The sequence below is a fragment of the Balaenoptera musculus genome, chromosome 10 (assembly GCF_009873245.2).
Source record: "Balaenoptera musculus isolate JJ_BM4_2016_0621 chromosome 10, mBalMus1.pri.v3, whole genome shotgun sequence".
Taxonomy (NCBI): Eukaryota; Metazoa; Chordata; class Mammalia; order Artiodactyla; family Balaenopteridae; genus Balaenoptera; species Balaenoptera musculus.
The window spans coordinates 94,520,332-94,545,219 of NC_045794.1; the positions used below are offsets into that span (position 1 = coordinate 94,520,332).

A 24,888-nucleotide genomic window follows, 5' to 3' on the forward strand; every position below is an offset into this window, starting at 1 on the left:
CCACTTTTCCATCTTTAAATCCCCAGCACCGAGCTTAGCACCAAGGCCATTTGTAACATTTATTTTATTATCTATTGATTTCACAACTTATTTCAAAAGGAATTTGAGGTACTTCAGAGAGAAGCAAAGAACAGAGTTGAGGAAGCTGGCATAAAGGAAGATTCTAGGTGGGAGAGATGGGAGTGGGCGGGACACAGGACGGCACTCCAGGGTCCCAGGCAGTTACCCCAGGTGGGCTGTCATGTCAGCCCCGCACTCCCTGGTGGCAACAAATTAATGGTTTCATGCTGGATGGTAACCCAGATGTTATGGGAAGAGCTGTTGTTAGGGATCTCCTGGCAAGTTCACAAAAGGGACCAATGCTGGCCGGGGGCTAGAACTGTTCTCAAAAAGCAAAGCCATTCTGTCAGAAGCACCCGGAACTGCTCTTGGGAGGGCTGGCCACTCCTGCATCCGCGGGCTTCCGAGACCCACAGCCCTGACGGAAGTGCCTTTCACTGCTGCCACCTGTTGACAGGTTGGGCACGCCGTCCTGGGGTCACGGAGTCTCCTGGCAACAGAGGCCCTGGAAAACTAACCTGCAATGGACCAGGGGACCAACCAACCACTGATGCAAACAGATGCAAAGGTGAGAGTAGAGAGAGCCCAGGCCGGGGCTCAAGTCTCAGCTCCACCCCAACCAGCTGTGTGCCTGCACGGGCTCACTGGGCCCAGAGGGTCCCCACTGCCTGACCCAGAAAATGGCCAAACCCCCAAACCCAACCATCTCAGCCTGAACCCTGAGGTCAGTCCAGATGACCTCTCCCAGTGCCTTCCCAGTCTGAGCTGATATTCTCAGCCAAAACATTCTGACACCAACGGGAGGTTTCCCTGGGCCTTCCCGGGGTGCACCATGACCCCGCAATGAAGAAGAGGTTCTTTGCCCACCATCTCCCCCTCCCCACCCTTCTGCCCCCATCTGAGCCATGTCTGCTCCTAGCTGTAAGTTATTACCCCAGGAGAGCCCTCTATATTGCTATTTTCCTATAAAAATAAATGATCTCTAACACACCAACCAAGAGAAGAATCTAGATTAAAAACTCAAAACTGGAGACGTCATCTATATAAAGAAACTCAAAACTGGAGAAGGTGTCTATATAAAGACTGGTGGTGCTTTGAAAAAGAGACACAGTGACAAGTCTAAGAATAGCTCCTGTAAGTATGGTTGCAAAACTGAAAACCAGTGCCAGAAATATTTCCAGAAAAAGAAGATTTGGGTTGTAAATCATCATCTTTGTCTGTCATCCCAAATTAAATGAACAAACACAAGGAAATGGGAGGGGGGGGCTTCAGGAAGTACAAATACTCCCCAATCTTCTCCTTCTGAGCAAGGGCCGGGTGTGTCAAAGGCTGTTTTGTCCTCTACTAACGGCAGCGCTGAGAGGGCCCTGTACAGACTCCCCAGAGGGGAGACCGCTGAGCTCTGACCCCACCACAGGTGACCCTCCAGGGCATATATGCAGCTTGTGGGAGCTGATGAAGGCTCCGCAGCGTTTCTGGCTGGGACTCTGCTTCCTCACACTCAAGTGCCCTCCTTACGTAGGTCATCTGGTTCCCAAGAAGTCTACTCAAGAGAGGGCAGGTGACTTGCCCCCAAAGTAGACGCTGGACTTAAACCCAGGTCCTATAACACATTTTAGGTGCCTACTGTCTACCAACCCGGGCCGTGGATGAGCTGCCCTCGGGCTCCAGAGCCCCCTTCCAGGACAGGGGTCATGGCCGTCTCACCAGGGCCCTGACTTCTTCTTGCAGGAAGGGGAGGGAGGTACTTCCCAGGAGGGGAAGCCACAACCTGGGCGAGCACTCCAGCGGCCCGACCCACGCTGGCCACGTTTCGTACTGGGGCCTTGTGATATACAAATCATTTACTTCACTCTCGGGCGCCCCTCGCTGTTTGCAAACCATTTTCCCCAACATGATCTCATGCTTTCTCTCACAGCAATTCTGAAGTAAGTAACACTATCTACATCTTAGAGATGAGAAAAATGATGTGAAACTGGGTTTTACAGCTTCCTGGGATAGCACAAAATGACTTGAGGGTTTTCATAATAACCCCCCAAAATACTTCAGGCAATGTTCTGACTTACAGATGCAGGGTCCCCGGCACCCAGAGAGGCAGGTGAAGGCAGCTCCTGGAAGGCTGTCTCCCAGAGTTCACCCTGTTCCCAGGACCCCAGGCAGCTCATGGCACTAGACCCCACAAACTTCACAGAGTGTGGGTGCTGGTGGCAGAGGATGTACATTGGGGTCCCATCCTTTCACACTCGGGACGGGCACCTACCTGGAAAGGACCTCTGCCTGCCCGGGTCCCACAAGTGAGCAGGACACTGGCCCAGTGGAGCCCCGGACCTGGGAGAAGTGGGAGTTTGCTCCCCAGGGAAAAGGCCCCCCCCACCCCCCGGCTGCCTTTCTTCAATGCGGCACACACATGCCAGAGCGGGGGGATATACGGATGCAGCTCAGAACCCCAGATGCTCTGGCAGGTCCCCTGTATTTTCTTAATCGACTGAACGTTAAACTTCTGCCAGGGTCAGGCAGAGAGCCTGAGGGGAGACACTGGAGCCATCTTTCCAACAAACACGTCCGGAGGCCTCTGGATGCTGTGCTGGGCATGGGAGACCCGGCCTCGGCCTCAAGGACTCACGGCTCCTCTACACGCCTGCTCGATGCAACAGCGGTACCCAGAGGCCTTACCCCACCGCACTGCACAAGGGTGCGTGCCGAGCACCCAGGGAACCCCGAGGAAGCACCGACTGCCTTGGCCAAGGCCGGGGAGAGGGGTGGGGAAGGCTTTGAAGCGGCGGGGACTTTGGGGCAGAGTCTCTACGGAGCGTAACCAAGCTCCAGCTGTGAAGTCACCGAGCCGAGTTCCCGCCAGACTCCACCGCCTGCTGGCTTGACTTCATCTCTCAGAGCTTCAGTTGTTTCATCTATAATATTTGAGGGTAACGACGTCATTGTCGGGGGAGTGTTCCACTTTACACAAGCCCATTAGTAAATGGAGACAGAACGCGACCAAAAAATGACCATTTTGCAACTCCTAACACAAGTAATGGGCATAGATACAGATCATCAGTGGATGATGAAACCACTAAGTGACAGGCTGAAGGGGAACTTGATAAGGGATGGAACAGGCAGCACCCTCCAAACCCACAGTCAAGGTCAACATCACTAAAGAGGGGCAGCCAGAAGTGTTGAGCCCCCCAGTGAGGTGCACAGGCAGCACACAGCACCAACTAGGAAGGACCCTCACCCCAAAAGTGAACTGGAATCAAAACAAGTCGCTAGAACTAACCACCAGTATCCAGGAAATACAGAGGGTAGCAAAACAGATGATCACCAGGAAGTAGCAGCCAAAGCCAGACCACGGGACGGTCTATAGGACAAATGACCTGGTTTCTCCCAGGAATTAGTGGCTTATAAACAACGGTGGCTGAGGGGTTGTTATAGAACAAGAGCCAAGGAGACATTACAACTAAACGCAATGTCTACTAGACCTTGCTGGGTCCTGATGCGAACAAACCAATGATTAAAAGAAGACATCTTTGAAATACACAGCACACAGGAATTCTTGCCAATTTTGTTAGGTGCATGGTGGGTATGTAAAAATAAAAGTCCTTATCAATGGAGGAAGAATTAACTTTTTAATAAATAGTGCTGGAACAACTGGATATCCAGAAGCAAAAAAGAAAAAGAACCTTAACCTAAACCCTATACCATATACAAAAATTAATTCAAAATGGATCATGGATTTAAATGTAAAGTGTAAGACTACAAAACTTTTAGAAGACACAGGAGAAAATCTTTGAAACCTAGGGCTAGGCGAAGTGTTCTTAGACTTGACACCAAAAGCATGACCCTGTAAAAGGAAAAATTGACTGGACTTCACTAAAAGTAATAACTTTCATGCTGTGCCTCTGTGAAGAGGATGAAAAGACAAGCCACATAGTGGAAGAAAATATCTTCCAGCCACATATCCAACACACGACCAGCATCTAGAATACTGAGTATAGGAAGAATGCTCAAACCTCAACAGTAAAAAACAAACAAACAAAAAAAACCCCAAACAATCCAATCAGAAAATGCGCAAAAGACATGAACAGACATTTCACTCAAGAAGGATCGTGGCCAACACATAAATAGCTGTTCAACATTAGCAATTAGGGAAATGCAAACTAAAACCACAATGAGATCTCACTACCCACATATAAATACGAAATAGTGACATCAAATGCTGGTGAGGATGCAGAGAAACTGGCTCTCACATACATTCCTGGTGGGAGTATAAAATGGCTGAGCAGCTCTGGAAGAGAGTTTGGCAGTTTCTTGTAAAACTAACATGCACCTACCATACAACCCAGTCATCACTTTTAGACATGTATCCTAGAGATATGATTGTACATTCACCCAAAAACCTATACACAAATGTTCACAACAGCTGTGTTTGTAATCCTCAAACCATGGAAACAGTCCAAATGTCCTTCAACAGGTGAAAGGTTAAACTCGCTACATCCAGACCATGGAATACTACCCAGCAACAAAAAGGAACAAACTATTGATACAGGCAACAGTCCAAACAGATCTCAGGGCACTACGTTTAGTGAAAATAGCCAATCTCAAAAGATCACATACTGCCCGATTCCGTTTATATAACATTCTCGAGATGACAGGTCTATAAAGATGGAGAACAGATTAGTGGTTGGCGGAGTCAGCAAGGAAAGTGGGCGCACAGATACCCAGAGGGTAACACAGGGAGTTCCCTCCAGGCGGTGAGATGCTTTGTATCTTGATAGTGGTGGTGGCTACAGGGGTCTACCGGAGACAAAACTGCATAGAACTACACACACATAAGAACAGTGAAAACTGAATAAGGTCTCTTGTCTAGTTAACAGTACCGTACTAATGTCCACGTCCTGGTTTTGATACTGTCCTACAGTAATTTGAGATGTCACCATTGGGGGAAGAAAGGTACATGGGACTCTACATACTATTTTTGCCACTTCCTGTGAGCCTATAATTATTTCAAAATTTAAAAGTTTTTAAAGGGTTCTTATCAAGAAGAGATGTACAATGAACTACTTAAGGGCAAAAAAGAACACGACATCTGGGCTTTTGCTCCTTGAAAAGGGGGAGAGGGACAGATGCAACAAGATTGCCAGATGTTGCTAACTGTTGCAGCTGAGTGACTGACAGGTAGAAATGCATTCTATCAATACTATGCGCTCTACTTGTGTTAGACATTTTCCATAATAAAAAGCTTTAGACTGTAGAACGGTAGAATTTTCCACCAAATTTGTAAAGAGATGGGCAGTCACTCAGGAAATTGTATCAGAGATTTACTGGTTATCTTGTAGAAATGCAATCAGAAAGATCTGTCAAACCTAACAACTGAGCTCAACACATCTTTCTTTTACCAAAAAAAAAAAAAAATAGTTCCAATTCCCCATTTTTTCCTATGACCACTGGTTATCAGAGATACGCTTCCCAGGGATGTTTCAAAAACATCTTAAGGCGTATTTAATATGTCCCTTCACAGGAAAGGCATGTTATCACAATGAATGAGAAAGGAACTGCTCTTCGAAAGAAACCTCAGTTAGGGCAGAGCTTTCTGGAAAAGTATATGTGAAAATGCTTCTCCTGTTGTAGGATTTTATCACCAAAAACAGTATGTCTGTAACTTACAAAAACGCTCATATCTGAGCTCCTAAAAGCCTACGTAACAGAATTTTCTAATCTGTTTAAAAATTTCCAAAGCATTTGAGTGGGTTTTGGACTCATGTGTTAAGAACTTTAAAATACCTTCCATTTAGTTCACAAGAACATCTGATTGGCATCAGGGAGGATGGAAATGTACTAGCCAAATTTCAACAAATCCTCTGCGTACACAGTGGATGGGATGGAAAAATGAGTAACCCGATTTAGAAAAAAAGCCAATGATGCATTTCCTCTGTGTGCAGCTACATGTCCTGGGAAGGGATCTTTTTCAGGGAGGGCGGCCATTAAAACCAAGCATCTAAACAAACGGCTCTTTCCCAGAGCATCAGAGGACAGTTTCCAAAAATAAGTACATGAAGTCAAAAGGTTTTTGTACCACCAACAAAACTTTTTTTTTTTTTTTAATTTTTAAAAATGATTACATCTTTAACTAACTCATCCTTTGATTTCTGTTTTTGGTGTAGGTTTTATGATATACATAGTATAACTAACATAATACAAGTATAGAATAACTTCATCACTATCCATATATTGGGGGTGCATGCCCCCAAAGTTCTATTACTGATAGGGATGTGTGGGTAAAGAAAGTCTAAAGAGTGGTGCTGTAAAGCAGTGGGAAAAGCCAGTCGATGACATGGCTCTTAACTTTCTCTGCAATGTCTCTGCCTCTGCCCTCCCGCCGCCCTCAGTCCCAGGCTGAATCAGACCGAAAGCCCAGTCAAGGCCCGGTCCTGCCTCTCTCTCCCAGCGGCTCCACACCCGGGCCCTCACTCACCCGCCTCCCTTGCAATCCTAGGCTCTGAGTCTCGGGGAAACTGAGCTGGAATCTCGGCGCCACCACCCAGCCCGGACTGGATGTCTCCGAATTTGTTTCCTGGGTGCATCGTGCTGTAACCAGGACCCTTGGGCCAAATGAGTTTAGGAATTCAGAGCTTTTCAGACTTTAGGAAGGATTATGGTGCTGTATATGGTGCTTAGGCAGCAAAACCCCCAGAGGGGTCTGGGCGGCACCCCAAAATCAAACACACAGTACTTCCACAGAGAAAGGTGAGATATTTTTAAAGACCCTAATTAGTCTCGCATCAATTCAGGTCAGATTTTTGCCACGAAATTAGCTTGCTGCAGACTTAGGAAGAACCTTTGGGATTTCGAGCGTTCTGGATTCCAGAAAGGTGGAGAAGGGACTTGGGCGTGGACCATCCTCCAGAGCTCCGGGGAGGTTGATGCTCAAGGGAGCAGGAATCCAGTGTGGTTTATTTTTTCACTTATTTTCAAAGATGACCCCATCCCACCTCCTGACCTGAAATCCTTTGAGAACATGTGAGGCTCTGAAGGTGGGATGCAGTCCTGACTCCTCTGCAGGGCCCAGGGTCCTGCCAGCTGGGCCCCAGCCTCCCTCCCTAAGTGCTGGCAATACCGGGTCCCTCCACACGTAGCTCTGGCCCCTGTGCCAACGCACCCTCCCCTCTGCCCTGGTCCTCGTGGCGGGTGACAACTTTCACTCACAGGTCATCCTCAACGTCACGGCCTCACCGAGGGCCGGCCCACTCACTCCCGCCCAGCCGCACCGTGCTCGCTCCATGAGGTTTGTTCTGACAGTGTTCCCGTCTCCCCACACCTGAGTCATCTCTCTGTAGGCCTGGCACAGTGCCAGACACACAGCAGGGACCTGGAAGAGAAGAATCAATCAGATGACTGATGAATGTCCGGCATTAAGCCACGTGCTGCACGCTGCCGGCTCCCCGTCACTTGGTCCCCTCCCCACCATCCAGAGCTCAGCTAAGGACCTGGACGTTGGCTGGAGGGAGGGATGGGCTGGGTGAGGGCAAAGGATGGAGGCTGAGTCACACCATCTCACACACATCTTCCATTGTGGAGAGCCACACCAATGAGGGCAAAGGAACTTGTCCTAAGTGCTCCATCAGGACACAGCCCGGTCCACTGGGTGCGAGCAACAGGAAGGTGAGAATCTGCCAAGATAGACACATTTTTACCAGCTGGCACAATCTAGCAATGTTCTGCCAGAATAAGGAAGCTCCCAATCGAACAGGGCTAGAAGTCTCCTGGGGCAGGAACACTGATCAAGGAACCTCTGAAGGGTGGTCACTCGTCCCTGTCTTCTCCCCAACCAGCCTGCAAGCTTGTGGAGGTCAGAGGTCATGTCTTATGTGTAGCTCTGATCCCCGGCACCGACCTCAGAGCCTGGATGTGGTTAGCACTCAACAGGCTTTGGCTGGATAAGGGGGCAACCGAATGAATGTTTGGGCTTTGCAGCTCCTTCCAACTCTAAAACTCTATGACACCCTCCACCAGCCTTGTACCAACTCCCAGGAATGGCATGTTCTCCTGCTCCTCCCCCCCACCACCAGATCTTTATTCCCACCTGCCTTTGTAGCTATCCCCTTCTACAGCCTATTACAGTTTGCACGTGGCATGTCTTCCCTGGTCTTTACCATAATTGTGATTAGATTTGTTCTCTTAACATCCTGTGAGTGGGGCTCCATGAGGGCAGGGACCAAGTACTGTGATGAAAAAGTACTTGCTGAATGACTGCTTTGGGGATATGCTGACAGACACTCGGCCAGGGGTGTACCCAGAGCAGGCCTGTGGCACTCTTCAGTTGACAAAGCACTCCTGACAGCCGTGTGGAGTAGGTCTTATTGCAGTCAGAACATCCCGGCACGGGTACCAAGGTCCCCGGAGAGGGCCTCGGGGAGCACCAAGCCGCAAGGTTGGACAGAGTTCACCTTATGGGTGCAGAAAGCCAGGCTTCCGGGGATCAAGGGAACAGGGTCGGGCAGACCCAGCTCCCAAGAAAAGGGAGGAGTGCCAGTTTATGAATGTCCTCTCCACCTCCTATTAGCTGCCAGAAGGGCACTTGAGAGCACAGGATCGGAGTACAGGGAAGTGAGGGGTCTCGAGTAAAATTCAACCAGGCCCTGGCAAGGCCTGATGAACCAAGCCATGCCCTAGCAAACAACACGGAGTGATGCAAACGCTCACGTCCCCTAACACAAGCCCCACCCCGTCCTTCTCTGGGAGGGACGTCTCTGGCTGACTCCCTTTCTGAAGACACCCACCTTTTCCAGAAAAGCTACAGAGCTCTGTGTAGTCACTAGACTCAGCCACCTGCCTTGGAATTTAGGTATTTCAGAGAATCTCACCGTCTCACCCAGATTTTATTCTGCCATTTCGCTTCATGCTTGGGAGACACCTTGCTGTTTTGTGTCCCCCACGGATTTCCTGCCTGGAAGGCTGAATAATGGCCTCCCAAAGATGTGCACATCCTAAACCCCTGAACCTGTGAATATTTTACCTTAAATGGCCAAAGGGACCTTGCAGGTGTGATTAAGTAAAGGATCTCGAGATAAAGAGATTATCCCAGATTATCTGAGTAGGCCAGATATTATCACAAGGGTTCTTACAAGAGTGGGAAAGAGAGGCTCTGAAGCTGGAGGAAGGGTCCTGAGCCAAAGAATGCACGTGGCCTCTAGAAGCTGGAAAAGGCAAGGAAACAGATTCTCCCCTTGAGCCTCCGGAAGGAACACGGCCCTGCCAGCGCCTTGATTTTAGCCCCGTGAAATACATTTTAGACTTCTGGCCTCAAAACCAGAAGATAATAAATTTGCATTTTAAGTCACTAAGTTTCTGGCAGTTTGTTACCAGCAGCAGTAGGAAACTAATACACCTAGTTTACAGATGAGGAAACAGAGGCCTGGAGGGCTGAAGTCATTAGCCCACAGAATCCTGGTAAATGGCTCCTCACGCTGCCCGTGCCGTCCTGTCAGGTGCCCAGATATCCAAGGACTGTTGAAGAGCCATGGGCTCTGGAGTCAGACACCTGGACTTGACTTCCAGCTCTGTCACTTACTCGCTCTGCGTCTGCGGGCAAGTTATACAACCTCTCCCTGCTGCAGCTTCCTCAGCGGTAAAATGGGCTGCAGCCACACTTAGCTCCGAGGGAGCTGTAGGGAAGAAACAAGTCACTATAAGGAAAGCACTGAGAACAGGGCCCGGCACCTTATGACGTTACCTGTGATGATTTACTCCCGTTTCAATCATTCCATCCTTCAGCCAGGCCGGGAGAGCACACTCCCAACGGTCTCTGAGACCCGGGCCAGTCCTGTCTCTGGTAGTTGGCTCTTTTTTTAAGTCTTCTGAGGTCATAGTTTCATTTATCAGTTTCAGATCCAAAGCCTTTTGAGCTGCGCCCATGAAGTGCTCGCTCGGGCAGTTGCTACACACCCACGGGCCAAACTGGGCTGGCAACACGCTCGCACGCACGTCTCCGGAATACGAACGCAGCCTGGGAGGGGTTTCGGTTCTTTTATTTAAGATACATGGAGGAATCTCCATCTTCGCAGAGCTCACTAGGCAGCACTTGACCTGAGCACGGTTAACCTGAACTGGCCACTGCTCTCACTTCAGTTGCCTGGGGATGACGGACCCTCCGGTCTCCGGGGGCTGTTTGTTCTGTGGACTTCTGGGTGGCTGCCTTTTGGGGGAGGCTGACCCACATCAGAGCAGGTCAGCAACCCACAGCCTGGCCCTTCTCCAGAGGAGATTAGAGGGAAAGAGCAGCCAGGGGCTGGGCGGTGCTGCCTGGTTAACCTTTGGAAAAAGGATCACATGCCCTCACGAGGGGGCAGGGTCCCATCTCTCAGTTCCACTCCCCTTCGATCAACACGGACAAGCTGAGGCCACGCTAGTGGTTCCACATCTGTCCCTGTTCTCCTGGGGTCAAGTTCTCACGAATCTCTCAACAGGAAAGAAAAACCATCCAATCATGTATCTGTCCTTCACTTGGTGTTGGGGGCAGGGGGTAGGTGCAGAAATAAAAGAGAACAACAAAGTAATCCAAAATCCTTCAGCAAAGACTTACTTAATTCAGTCTTGTAATTAAGTCTTTTTTTTTTTCAGTACATACCAGGCCAAATTTTGATCCTTACAGTTTTCTCTCAAACTGAGAACGGATGGGCCAGTGCTCGGTCTCTCTAGCTAGACTCTGTGTCCCTCTAATGAGACCACCTTTTCATCCAGCTAAACCCCACCCAGTCCTAAGCAAATGGGTCCCCTTTGGATGCGGAATCCTGAACAGTCCCGCTGGCCCTTGGGTGCAGGCTGTCTAAACTGAGACCCCTGAACCTGCCCTGACCCCTGGGACCCCTTTGGCAAGAAGCCCAGCTCCAAGGGCAGAAATAGAGGCACAGATGTAGAGAACAAACGTATGGACACCAAGGGGGGAAGTGGTGGGGGGTGGGGGTGGTGTGATGAATTGGGCGACTGGGGTTGACATGTATACACTGATATGTATAAAATGGATAACTAATAAGAACCTGCTGTATAAAAAATAAAATAAAATTCAAAAAAAAAAAAAAAAAAGCAGCAGCCCAGCTCCAGCCCAGTGAGAAATCCTAGCCTGAACTTCATTCATGCCAACATGTACTGAGTTGGGCGAGTCAGTGTTCCACCCCAGGTGCACACCCCACAGGAGTCCATGTGTGCCACACAGACAAGAACAAGAAACTTCATTGCAGGCCTGTTTATAACAGAAAAAGCCTGGACACAACCCAAATGCCTATCCTCAGAACGAATAGTGATGGCTGAACCTTGAACAACAATGGGTCAGGGGCGCCGACCCTCAAAAATCCACGCATAACTTATAGTCAGCCCTTTGTATCTGCGGTTCCACATCCTCGGATTCAACCAACCGTGGATCATGTAGCACAGTATGTATTTATTGAAAAGAAGCCATGTATAAGTGGACCCACACAGTTCAAAGCCATGCTGTTCAAGGGTCAGCTGTATATTTAAACAGCGTGGACTTCCATGGCACAGTGAGCAAGGACTGCTCTACACAACCTGGGTGACTCTCACTACAGGTTCTCCTATAGGATTCTATTTGCAAGAAGGTCAAAAACAGTCAGTAGTGATGAGGTGTGAACAGTGGTTACCTCAGAGGTTCGTGACCTGGAGGAGGCCCCAGGGAGCCCCCAGGGAGAGGCTGGGAATGTTCCACAGCTTGATCTGGACAGTGGTTTACACGGGTATTTACAGAGGTAAAAATCCATCGCACTGTTCATCTAGTTGTGTGTTTTACTGGAGTAGGTTAATAAACATACACTTTCAAGCACCTTCTATATGCTAAGTCCAAAGGGTATCTCCAGCAAGACTCTAACTGCTTAAGAGCTTACAGTCCAGTGGGGAAGAAAATATGCTCAAATAACAATATAAGACTGCCTGTGGCCAGTGGGGCAGTTAATGAGAGTGGGCCAAGGGATCAGTATTACTCATGAGTCAGGGGAAGTGGGAGAATAAACTGATCAAATGCAGGAGTTTTGGAGGCAGCCAGACCTGTGTCCAAATCTTATTTCTAACTGTGTGACCTGGACAAGATGTTTGCTCTGCTTCTTCATGCTATGGGGGAACCACAGTTGAACCACAGCACTTCATGGGTCCTTGTGAGGGTGAGGGAAAGAATGCACACAAAGCACTGGGGCATAAGACTTGTTATTCCTGTTGCAGGGTGGGCCCGCCCTGTGCCAGGCGCCACGGTTCACAGATGTGAAACGGGCCCCGCCCCCCATGGCTCCCGATCCCACCATGAAGAGAGCAGCCCCCGTTCACCCACTCGGCAAACATCTAACAAAACAGGGGCTGTGATGTGGACTTTGCCCTAAAGGAGCCCACAGCCCAGTGGGGAATCAGACACCTAGGACACAATGTAAAAGGCTTAAGTGCCAGTGGAGAGGAACAGATAAAGAAGCAGGGGAGGTCAGAGGGCTGAAAGAGTTGGAAACTGAGCTGGGCCTTGAGAGGCAGAGAGGATTTGGGCACGTGGAGACTGCTAGAGAGGGAAAGGCAAGCAGACAGAGAGAACAGCATGAGCAAAGGCACGGAGGTGGGAAGGCGAGGAGGCACGTGGAGAAAAGAGCGACCAGTCAAGTGTGGCTCAACAAGGGACCCAGTAAACAGGGCCTGGGACAGGGTCTTTATTTATGTGTCAGTGGGGAAGCCCCTGAAGGTTTCAGGGGAAATAAGCATATCAGAGCAGGGATTTAAATGACAAGCCAGACAACAGCGGTGATTCAGAGGGGCCAGAGGGAGGTGGTTACATTTCTCCAGGGCTGGGGCCAGGGGTCGGATTTCCCAAGAAACACCTGGTCCCCTTCGTGAGACCCAAGCTTACATTCTTGATTAGCTGATGGTCAGGGGCCTGAATGAGGATGGCTGGTCCTTGAGGGGGTAGCCTTGACCTGCCTGCATTGGGCAAGAGGGTGAGGATACATTTCTTAAGGTTCTTGTTTATTTAATTGTATTCATTTTAATTTTTTGAAAAAGTCACATATTCACATGAATCGGCACTCAAAGCGTAGGAAGGGTCTCCAGTGAACAGTCTCCCGCCACCAGCCACCATCCCAGAGGCACTGCAATCACCAACTTCGTGTGAATCCTCAGAGACCCTGAGCACATACATAAGCGAATGCACTTTCTATTTCCCTTCACTTTCACGCAGATGGAGGCACACCAGACATACATCCTGCACCCGCCACCTGCACAGCAATCTATCTTGGTGATTGTTCTGTATCCGTGCTGGGAGTCTCCATCTTATTTTTTATGGCTGCACAGTAGTCCATGGTTTGAATGGACCATAATTTGTTCCTGGCCCCTGCTGATGGACTTTCAGGTTGCTTCCAACCTTTTGCTATTAAAAATGAGGCAGCCATGACTAACCTTGCACATGTGGTAACTCATCTGTAGGATAAATTCCTAGAAGTGCAACTGCTGGGTGAAAGACTTCAAGCATCTGTAATTTTGAAAATGTTGCTAGAGAGGCAGGATACATCTTAATTGCTCATCCAAAAAATAAGCCTAATTATTGGGGAAAATACTGACAACATGTAGTTCCAAGGATGCCCAGATGAAGACACAGTAGAGACAGAGAGAGCACTGGGTCGGGAGATGGCTCTGGACCCAAATCAGCCCCAACTCTCCCAGTGTCCTGGTCCATGGACTCGCATTTCCTCACCTGTGAGAGAAGGGCCAGACCCGCTCAGCCCCTCGGCCGTTCCCAGGACAGGCTCTGGTGCCCTGGTGCCAGGGCAGGGGGAAGTGAGGAAGATGACTGGAGTCACCACGACACCCGGCCCTAATTGGTCTCCCTGGGCAAAGGCGCCAGGGGAGGAGCAGGCAGGCCACGGAGCGTGCACCAGAAGCAGGTCTGGCGGGGACAGGTGGGAGTGCAGAGCCTGAGACGGTGGGGTGCTTCCAGTCTAGCTATCCTGAACGAGTGACAAGCACCTCTGGCCACTTCCCCTGCGTGAGCTGTAGGGACACCACAGCCATGCGAGACACACTCAGGCTCCACGACATTTACTGCTGTGTCTATCACGGACCTGCTACGTAACAGCAATGGCCACCTAAACCTCACTCATCAAGCTGTGGCTGGCAGAGGATGGAGGTGGGTCTCTGGATACCTAGTGTCCTCCCTGTGAGTGAGGACAGCTGGGTAAACGCAGCGGGCAGGGCAGGGCTTCCTCCCACCCTCACGAATCTGGCTCAACTACTGAGAACTGCAAATGGAAGAAATGGTCTTCTGCCCCCAATCAAGTGGGAGACACCTCTTGGCAAAGCAAAGCCAGCCTTTGAGAGGCAGAACCGTCGCCAACCTTCCTGTTTCCCAGCCCGTGCTCTGCTCCAACAGACTGGACAGCCAGAATGCCTGTAAATCAAATCATACTTAAATGCACTGAGGTTATCGCTATTAACATTTTTCTAACCACTGCCCAGTGCATCAAGCTTTCTTTGTAAAGCAAGTATGTACTGTTTTGCTAAATCTAGATTTTCATACACCCTATTTGTTTAAAACCTACTGACAAACATGTAGAGATGTACTTCTCTTCCGGGAGGTGAGGCCTTGACGCTAATTACTCTGGGAGAGCTCACTCCCTCCACTCCTCCACTCACCTGCCTGGAAAGCCAGGGCTACCTGGAAAGCCCTCCCCTGCTTCTCCACCTGCCCACCTCCACTGTCCATCAGAGCCCCCAGCTCAACTGCCCTTCCCCCAGGGAGCCTGGGCCCCCGGCCCACCGGCAGGCAGAGCAGACTGTTGTCTCCTGGGGCCCCCACAGCTTCGACCGGCTCCTCTATGAACGCTCTTTCCAAGTCTAAGCAGCAGTTCCACCTGCTGGCCTTCCCAGTGGGAATGCAGGCTCTCTGGGGGCCATGGCTGTGCTGAAGGGGTCACTCAGAGCAGCAAGGGCACAGGATTTGAAATAAAAAACCTGGGTGCTTCCTTCCACAGGATCTTAGGCAAATTCACCCCTCTGAGCCTCAGTCTATCCATCTACAAAGTAGGCGCAATAATTCCAAGGTGCCAGGGCCATTGGGAGGATTAAATGAGATGATATATGTGAAAAGCAATTTGCAAACTGCAAAGCCCTACACCAATTCCAGTGAGGATTAGTAATATTAGTACTAATCGCAGCAAGATCTTGTTTGACCCACCTCCTAGAGTAATGAGAATAAAAACAAAAATAAATAAATGGGACCTAATGAAACTTAAAAGCTTTTGTACAGCAAAAGAAACTATAAACAAGACAAAAAGACAACCCTCAGAATGGGAGAAAATATTTGCAAACGAAGCGACTGACAAAGGATTAATCTCCAAAATATACAAACAGCTCACGCAGCTCAATATCAAAAACAAACAAACAACCCAATCAAAAAATGGGCAAAAGACGTAGACATGTCTCTAAAGAAGACATACAGATGGCCAACAAACACATGAAAAAATGCTCAACATTATTAATTATTAGAGAAATGCAAATCAAAACTACAATGAGATATCACCTCACACCGGTCAGAATGGCCATCATCACAAAACCTACAAACAATAAATGCTGGAGAGAGTGTGGAGAAAAGGGAACCCTCATACATTGTTGGTGAGAATGTAAACTGATACAGCCTCTATGGAGAACAGTACAGAGGTTCCTTAAAAACCTAAAAATAGAACTAACATGTGACCCAGCAATCTCACTACTGGGCATATACCCAGAGAAAAACCATAATTCAAAAAGACATAGACCAGACAAGGACTTCCCTGGTGGCGCAGTGGTTAAGAATCCGCCTGCCAATGCAGGGGACATGGGTTCGAGCCCTGGTCCGGGAAGATCCCACATGCCACGGAGCAACTAAGCCCATGTGCCACAACTACTGAGCCTGCGCTCTAGAGCCCGCGAGCCACAACTACTGAGCCCATGTGCCACAACTACTGAAGCCCGCGTGCCACAACTACTGAAGCCCGCGTGCCTAGAGCCCGAGCTCCGAAACAAGAGAAGCTACCACAATGAGAAGGCCACGCACCACAACGAAGAGAAGCCCCCACTCGCCAAAACTAGAGAAAGCCTGCGCGCAGCAACGAAGATCCAAACAGCCATAAATAAATAAATTAATTAAAAAAAAAAAAAAAGACACATGCATCCCAATGTTCACTGCAGCACTATTTACAATAGCCAGGACATGGAAGCAACCTAAATGTCCATCAACTGAGGAATGGATAAAGAAGATGTGGTACATATACAATGGAATCTCACTCAGCCATAAAAAGGAACAAAATTGGGTCATCTGTAGAGACGTGGATGGATGGAGAGACTGTCATACAGAGTGAAGTAAGTCAGAAAGAGAAAAACAAATATCATATATTAATGCATATACGTGGAATCTGAAAAAACTGGTACAGATAGTCTTATTTACAAAGCAGAGGACTTCCCTGGTGGCACAGTGGTTAAGAATCTGTTTGCCAATGCAGGGAACATGGGTTCAACTCCTGGTTCGGGAAGATCCCACATGCCGCAGAGCAACTAAGCCTGTGGGCCACAACTACTGAGTCTGCGCTCTAGAGCCCGTGAGCCACAACTACTGAGCCTGTGCGCCTAGAGCCCGGGCTCCACAACAAGAGAAGCCACCGCAATGAGAAGCCCGCGTACTGCAAGGAGGAGTAGCCCCCGCTCGCCGCAACTAGAGAAAGCCCGTGCGCAGCAACGAAGACCCAACAGAGACAAAAATAAATAAAATAAATAAATTTTAAAAAACAAAGCATAAATAGAGACACAGACGTAGAGAACAAATGTATGGATACCAAGGGGGAAGGGGTGGGGTGGGGTGGGATGAATTGGGAGATTAGGATTGACGTATATACACTATTGATACTATGTAAAAAATAGATAACTAATGAGAACCTACTGTATAGCACAGGAAACTCTACTCAACGCTCTGTGGTGACCTAAATGGGAAGGAAATCCAAAAAACAGGGGATCTATGTACACGTATGGCTGATTCACTTTGCTGTACAGTAGAAACTAACACAACATTGTAAAGCGACCATACTCCAATAAAAATTTTTAAAAACAAGAAAAAAAGAGTAACATTAGTACTTAATAGTATGTTAACATTAATATTAATTTCCTCACAACACACATCCATTCACCAACACCTATTGTTGTGCCTGCAGGCACCCGAAATGACTGCTGATGGAATCCCAGGTTCTCTGTTCATTCCAGACAGAACTAAAAACACGGCTGCTAGAGATGGAGACCAGGAGCCTCTGCCAGTGGCTACAGCAGCAGCAGCCGTGGGGTTAGCTATTTTTCCCCTGGAGCTTTCCTGTAAGAGGTAACCCAGAGGGCTTTGGAAAACAGCCCCATCCAGCAGAGTGGAGGTACTCAGCCACCTGCCAACAGGACAGGGCTTCCCTGGGTGCAGGCTGCCCACAGGGGTTGTAGCAGGAGAAAAATAAAGGCACCAAACTCCACACACTTCTCCCAGGGTGGGGAGGCTGTCTTATCTGAAAATCACTTTCAGGGCGGCAGATGTAGTAACTTCCAGAGGTCTCATTCCACCCACTTCGTTGAGGTGAGGGTTGGGGACAGCCATCCTGGGACCACCCGTGGCCTGAAGGTACAGGGTCCTCAGATCGTGGCTCCCGAACAAGGATTCTGAAGTCTTCAGGGGGATCACAAAACAGACTGCAGGTTGGAAAACAAGACACACACACACACACACACACACACACACACACACACACGCCTTCTCTATCCATCTTCACATGACGGTGAAGACCAGCTCTCCCTCCAAGACAGAAACCAGGCCCTCCTCTTGGGGGCGGGGTGGATTTCAAGGTTTTCTAACCTGGGACCTCATCTGAGCCCTGTGGCAGCCGGGAGGTGGGCAGAGGAGGATGAATAACCCCACCGGAGGGCAAGTGACCCGCCCAAGGTCATCACCAGGTTCTCTGACTCTGTGCAGTGCTCTGCCTGCTCCTCACACCATGGTGCCATCCAGCAGAAAGGGTGGAGACCTCGTCTTTCCTACAGACCTTGAAATAAAGCACCAAGGGGCTCTGTTTTAGAACTTCTCTAATTCTTTCATATCTACGGCTAACTTTCATGTCATGGGTAAACGCCTGCAACTCGGTGTTATGTGAACAATGAGCTAATGCAGGATCATGCCTAGAAGGAAAATATGCCCACTCTTCAACAGTGATTATTTCTTGGTTATTAGAAATTTGGGGTGATTTTTATTCTTATCCTCCAATCTTTTCTGGGTTCCAAATTTACTATAATCAACAAGTACTATTTTCAAGAGCAGAGAACCCCATTGTTTTTCACAGGCTGACACACTGCAAACCTTCCATGAAATACTCATTTTGTTGTGTGTGACTTTTTAAAAACATGGTAGAACTGGAAGTGATGCAGGTTACGAACAAAAGTTTTCTGGGTGGGATCTTCCCTCTCTGGTTTCCGCCCCAGAGGAGAAGGAAAAGGAGGTGACTGTGGGGCTTCCTGCCTCTCAGCCCAGGCCTGAGACCTCCAGACCATTGGATGGAGCCTGTCCTTGAACACATCCAAGGCTGTTTAATGTACCTGTCAGCTCCTGATATAAGCTCAGTTCTAATAAACAATCCTGTTCTGACCTATCTCTTCTCAAGAATAATTCCAGCTTTATCCTGTGTGGTAATGATACTAACCCATCCAACTGTTGGTTTGTTAGGCAAAGCGGTTTCAGCACCTACTCTGTGCAAGGCATCGTGCCAGACCCTGAGCCGCCATTAACCCAGGACTGGAAAAACCACCAACCAGACAGAGGCCCCATGTCATCCTCCTAAGTTCTGCCCAAGCATAGGGTTTCAGATGCACTAAAACAGCAGCAAACAGGAATGTGAACAAACGCAGCCTAATTCCAGCGCCGCCCCTCCGAGGACTTTGACAAAGCAGGGGCCTAGCACGAGTCCCTGATGAGAACACTGGCAGCTTAGCTGCACTGCATTAAGGTACCTGCACCACATGCCACTCGGCAGAGGTAGACAAAATGGGTAGGGAACATGAGACAACCCGAAACTTGGGGACCATCCAAATCTTCCCTCCAGGGCCCCTCACACTTTATTTCCCCCCCTTCCTGTCCTCTTTGAGGCCAAGAAGATCACATTCAATTAACATTTACTGAGGGCCTACTACGTGCTGAGCCCCAATGCCAAACAATTTTGCAGACAAAGAACTCAGACCTTTGCTTTGCACATGCTGTTCCCTCTGCCTGGAACCTGCTTCCTTATACATGGTGACAGCGTAAATGTCACCTGGTCAGAGAAGTGCCTGGCCAGGCGGGAATGCCTCAATGTTCCCTCAGAGCACCCATGACAACTGGAATGGCTCTCCCCAGCTGGACTCAGCTCCCTGCACTGGCACACAGGCATGCAACACCTCTTTCTTGAATAAATTAAACAGCCTGTAAGGTAACAATAAAAGCCAGTGTTTACTGAGCACGTACCATGTACAGCCAAATGCTGTGCTGAGCTCCATGCAGACATCAGAGCGTTACAGCCATATGATGGCTGCACTGTTATTACTCCTCTTTTACAAATGAAGGAAATTGCATCATCTCCCGCTATTCTTAAAGAATGGGAATCAGAACCTGGTAAGCAACTTGTCCAAGGCCACAGAGCTAATAAGAAAGCCACAGCTCCCAATTCTTTCTCCAGAAGGCTCAGCTTACCTCCCTCTCTCCCCGGTGCCCAAAGGGGTGCTTCTTTCTCCTGTGCTCCCAGTGACCATTCTTGTCCCCTTCCTGAATTCTCAGCCTCCTCTCCCCAGGCACCCAATTCAGAAGTTTTCCCCGATTCCTCCCCTCACGTCCTACACCCATGGGCTCCCACAGCCAAAGTGGACCCCCCTCAGCTGTGTTTCGGCAGCCATCCTGTGCAAAGACCCCTAGTCTTTCAGCCCTGTAGGGAGGGACAAACTGGGGCGCTCAGCTGGCCGCTCAACACCCAGCAAAGCAGGCGGGGAGGGCAGGCATCCCCTCAGTGAACCCACACATGAGATCTGGCAGTTAAGCCTGGCTCTCCGCGCCCCACTTCCCACTATGTCCCCACCCCCCTTTGCCTGTATTTATAGCACTGATGAGCATGGGGGCCTGGAGGATGGAAGATGGGGGAAAGGAGCCGCCCACTCGGTCCAGATCCACAGTGTGAGAGGTCAGTGAGGACCTGCCAGACCCGGGAGAGCCAGGAAGAACCCGGTTCCAGTTCAGGGAGCCACCCCACCGCCAGCCACGGAGGCCAGGGTAGAGCCACCATTACAGCAGCGAGCTCCAGAGGCCTGTCCTGAGTCACACAGGGCTGTCAGGACCAGAAGCTGCTGGAAGAATAGAAGCGAAACGCAGCAGGGACCAAAAAGGATGCCAGTGACCCGAGGGAAAGCAAAGGAGGGAAAGGCCCAGTCTCCTTGGAGTTACCTGCAGGAATGAAGAAAGGAGACACGGGCATACTGTCCTGGAACACGCGGCTGAGGCTGTCGCTTCCTTTTTGAAAACTTCAGGGCTCCCTGTTGACCACACTGGGGTCAAGCTCAAACTCCTTAGTGGGGCCTTCAAAGGTCTTCACGCCCTGGGCCCACCGTAGCCATGTCTGGGTGAGGTATTTCAGGCCTCCGCACCTCTGCCCACGGGGGCTTCCTCTGCCTAGAATGCCCTCTCCCTCCACAGGCAGAGCACTCCCCGTCCGTCCTTCAAGGTGCAGGAGGTTTCGACGATGCCGGGCACACCCCAGGGTTAGTGGGGGAAGAGCGTGGGCTCCAAGGTCAGCTCCACCACCCAGCGCGGCTTTACCCTCCTAGGCTGCCTCCTCTGCAAAACGTGAAGGTAACTGTTCCCACCTCACTGTGGTGGGAGGATGAAACTCAGTCGTTCATGAAAGCACTTTGAACTGTGCCTGGCACACAGTAAGTGCTTAATAAACGAGCTGTTGTTCCTATTGTCCTCCGGCCCCACTGGGGCCCTCTGTTTCCACCACAAGCAGAGCACTCTCTGTCGCATATCTGTTACACGGTGGACAGCCTCAGCCAACCACAGCCTCTTAAAAGACACAACCCACGACTCAGCACGGTGCTGGGCACACAGTAGGTCTTCAGCAAGTGGTCACTGCCTGTGAAGGTCCGGTGGTAGACCCTCCCACCAGAGTTCTCCCAAGGCCTGGCAGCTGGCCTTCCACAACTCACACACCAAATCCCCAGTCTCAAGGCCCAGCAGAGTGAGAAGGGTATTCACAGTTACCTGGTTTCAAAACAATAAAGGACCGTACTCTGCCTTCCCACTCCAGGGAATTCACAGGGAGAAATGAGCACAGGAGGGACTGGAAATAGCATAGAGACCCTCTTGGGGAAGAGAGCTCGGCCGGCCCGCCAGAAACCAGGAGCAAAACCTCAAAGGCAGAGGAGGAGAAAACAGCCTCCAGACAGAAGCCCAAGCTCCACGGAACTCGGCCAACACCAGTGAACTAGGACAAGATCACTTGCACCCATTCTGCGCTGAAGCTCTTCTTCCCACCCACTTGGAGGCCTTTAGAAGGGGCTCCTGGTGTAACCCACTACCACATGGGAGCAACTTAAAACACATCCAGAATCCCAAAGGCTGCACAAAGGAGCCAGGCTGCCTGTGGCCAGTTCTTGGGGGGAATTGATGGTGACTTCTCCACGCACACTGGCTATAGGGGTCTTGTGTCTGGACTGGGGTCACTGTCTATGTCCATCTCCCCAGCAGACTGGAAGCCCTTAGAGGCCGGGCACCAGGTCCCATTCATCTTTAGACCCCTGTGCCCCTAGCATAGTGCCTGGCATGTAGTAGATGCTCATAAGTTACAAGGCAGCAACACCTGGCAGCAAGAGAGGTCCTGGTTCATGGACAACTCCATTCAGGCCTGCCACATACATGGACAAGGAGTCATGCGCTCCCTCTGGGTCTCAGTTTCCTCATTTGTAAAGAGGGATAACAAACAGTTCTGTACACGCACAGCCTCTGAGAGAATTAACTGGGGAAATATACGTGGAAAGCACCAAAGCATCAGAGGAATGCTAGCTAGCCATCCTTCCAGTTTCAGCTCAGCTCCCCTCGCCCCCTCCACGCCATGCTGGAACCTTTTCTGCCTGCCACGTTCCCCCTCCCCCAGCGCTGAACCCACTCTGCATTCCCTCTATTGTTTTATATTTTTCACATCATTGTGACTACTTGATTCTAAGTCTGATTCCCCGACCGACCTGAGAGATCCTGGATCCCAGGGGCATCATGTGTTTCTGTTCAAAGCCTGACAAAATGGGCACACAGACCTGACCGCTGGGGCCTTCCCACCCCACGGTCCCAGCTCTGATACACATGGCACCCTCCGGCAAGAGGTCCCGATGTGCAGAGCCTAGGGAGCCCACCAAGCATGCTGAAAAGGAAGGGAGATAGGAAGGGACGCTGCACACATAACCTGTGCAAGAGTCACACCTCTGAGACCTGCGCCGCCTCTGCAGGTGCGTGAGCTTGTTTGCCTGGCTGCCTCCACAGCACGAGGGCCTCCAGGGCACAGATTGCTGCTTCTTTCCTTACATGAAGCACCCGGCAGTCAGATAAATAATACATGACGTTCTCCTCACACGCAGGTATCAGACGTGCAAACACCTGCTTTGCCCCACAGTGCCCTGGGTGTGGGTGTGTGCGTGTGTGTGGGTGTGTAATGTCTGGCCTTGCACAACCCCAGAGGGGATACGGGTTGGGAACAGATACGCCCACCTCTCAACCCCATCTCCTTGCCTTGGCCTGGAGTCAACTAGCACTAGACCCAAGCAGTGTGCCCGGAGAGGAAATGTCTGGGATGGATGCACACACCCTAAGCCAGTCTCTGTGGTCCTTTTCCAAGCACATATCCTTGGAGCCCCGGGTTCCTGCCGGTGCCCCTCCAAACTGCTGACCTGTATGCAACGCGTGTACACCTTCATGCACGCATCCCCAGAGGCCTCGCCAGGCTAGCCACCAGCCCAGATCACAGCTACCCGCACAGGGCAAGGCTGACTCCCCCACTCACTCGGCTGTGCCAGGCACCAGCACACCCACCGGACGCATACCATCCTACTTGCAAAGGGCCTGTCCATCCGCTTCCCCTCTCTCCCGGCCACCCCCACGGGCAGGTCCGATTACACTCCAGGCGCGGGCCCCGCCACGCTGGCGAGGAGGGGGCAGCGCACACCCACGGGCGGCCCGCGACCTCGCAAGGCGGGGACAGAGCGCAGGGCGAGACGGGCGGGGCCGCAGACGCCCCCTCCCTCCCCGCCAGGCCGGCCACCTTCATCCGCTCCCCGCCCGGGGACCCGCGGCCAATGCGACCCGCGGGGCGCCCCCCGAGCGGGCCTCTCCAGACGGGACAGCCCCGCCGCCCCCGGAAGCCCTCGGCCGCCCCCCTCGGGGCCTCCAGCGCAGGGCCGGTGGGTAGGGTACCTCAGGAGCCCATGGCGGCGCGTGTGCGGGCGACGCGCGGCAGCCGGACTGTGAGAGAGAGGCAGGCTGACTGCACCGCAGCCCTACTATCTCGCCGCCGCCGGCTCGTCCCGGGCCCAGCGGAGTGCCGCCGCGGCGCGCCTGCGCACCGAGCGCGCCGCCGGGGAGGGCGGGGCGGCGAAAGCGAGGCTGAGATCACCCTCCCGGCCTTAAAGGAGCCGCCGTCCCAAACCCCCGGTGGTGGGAGCGATCCCGGCTTTCCAGCCGATCGTAAACCAGTCAGGAGTCGCCTCCCCAGCCTCCATCCCACCCCCAACCCTGCCCACCAGTGAGCTTCTTGGGGTGCAGGGACAGAGTCTTGGGCTCCAAGCTCTCGCTGGCTGTATGGAGCTTCACCTCTTTTCCTCCATTTGGGCCTGTTTGAAGATGAAACAATGTCTAACGGCTATTTGTCGAGTGAAGGATGCATGTGGAATTGTGGAATGAATGTATACTGAGGTGCTGTGTGCAATAACGCGAAATGAAATTGCAAAACAGAGAAAGAGGTTTTTCTTCCCACTCCACCTAGCAGCGCTTCCTTCCTGCCCCACCTCGCTCTAGGTGGCCTAACTAGCAAAATTCTTCAGATATCATTCAAACCGCCTAGCCCATTTCTGTTTGCCAGGTTCACACCCAACTCAGTTTAACTAAAAAACATAAAATCCAATCAAGTTCTGGCTTTGGTGTGTTCAAGATCCCCAGATGTATTTCTATCCCCAGCCCAGGCTCCTCCCCTGAACTGTGTACTCACCCCCTCATACCTGAGGTTCCAATAGGATCTCAAAGTCAACATGCCCACAACAGAACCATTTCCTCTCAAACGCAGAGACCTGCACTCTCACAGCCTCCCCACAAGAACGGTTAGCAGCTCCATCCTTCCAGCCCCTAGCCCAGAACTCCTGGAATCATCCTTGAATCCCTCCTCTCACCCCTTTACGCACTGGAGCAGGAAATTATGTTGGCTGTACCTGCAAAATATGTCTAGACTCTGACCTCTTCCACCCCATCTCCACTGCCACCACCCCATCCACTTTCTGTCCAGGATTATTGCAATATTCTTGTTATGGACTGAATGTTTTTATCCCCCCAAAATTCATGTGCTAAAATCCTAACCCCCAATGTGATGGTATTAGGAGCTGGGGCCTTGGGAGGTGATTAGGTCATATGGGTGGAGCCTTCATGAATGGTATTAATGCCCTTAAAAAAGAGACCCCAGAGAACTTTCTAGCCTTCTTTCTGCCACGTGAGAATACAGTAAGAAGTTAGCAGTCTATAACCCAGAAGAGGGC

The 24,888-nt window shown here is 50.7% G+C and overlaps 1 protein-coding gene across 6 annotated transcripts in view; it reads right to left on the minus strand.

The window, feature by feature from the left end:
- TMEM184B (transmembrane protein 184B) overlaps positions 1-23,689 on the minus strand; it is a 49,009-nt gene extending 25,320 nt beyond the window's left edge. Inside the window, exons 1-2 of one of the 6 annotated variants that reach the window (XM_036865738.1) lie at positions 23,561-23,677; positions 7,261-7,423 (exon numbers count right to left, since the gene is read on the minus strand). Coding sequence is in view for 3 of the 6 variants with exons in the window: in XM_036865733.1 (XP_036721628.1) it covers positions 9,788-10,110 (323 nt within the window). In the remaining 3 variants the exon portion in view is untranslated. Of the gene's footprint in view, positions 1-7,260; positions 7,424-9,787; positions 10,224-23,560 lie in introns of those variants that run through there. The other 5 variants (XM_036865739.1, XM_036865737.1, XM_036865733.1 and 2 more) reach the window with 5 other exon arrangements.
- Positions 23,690-24,888: the final 1,199 nt, after the last annotated feature.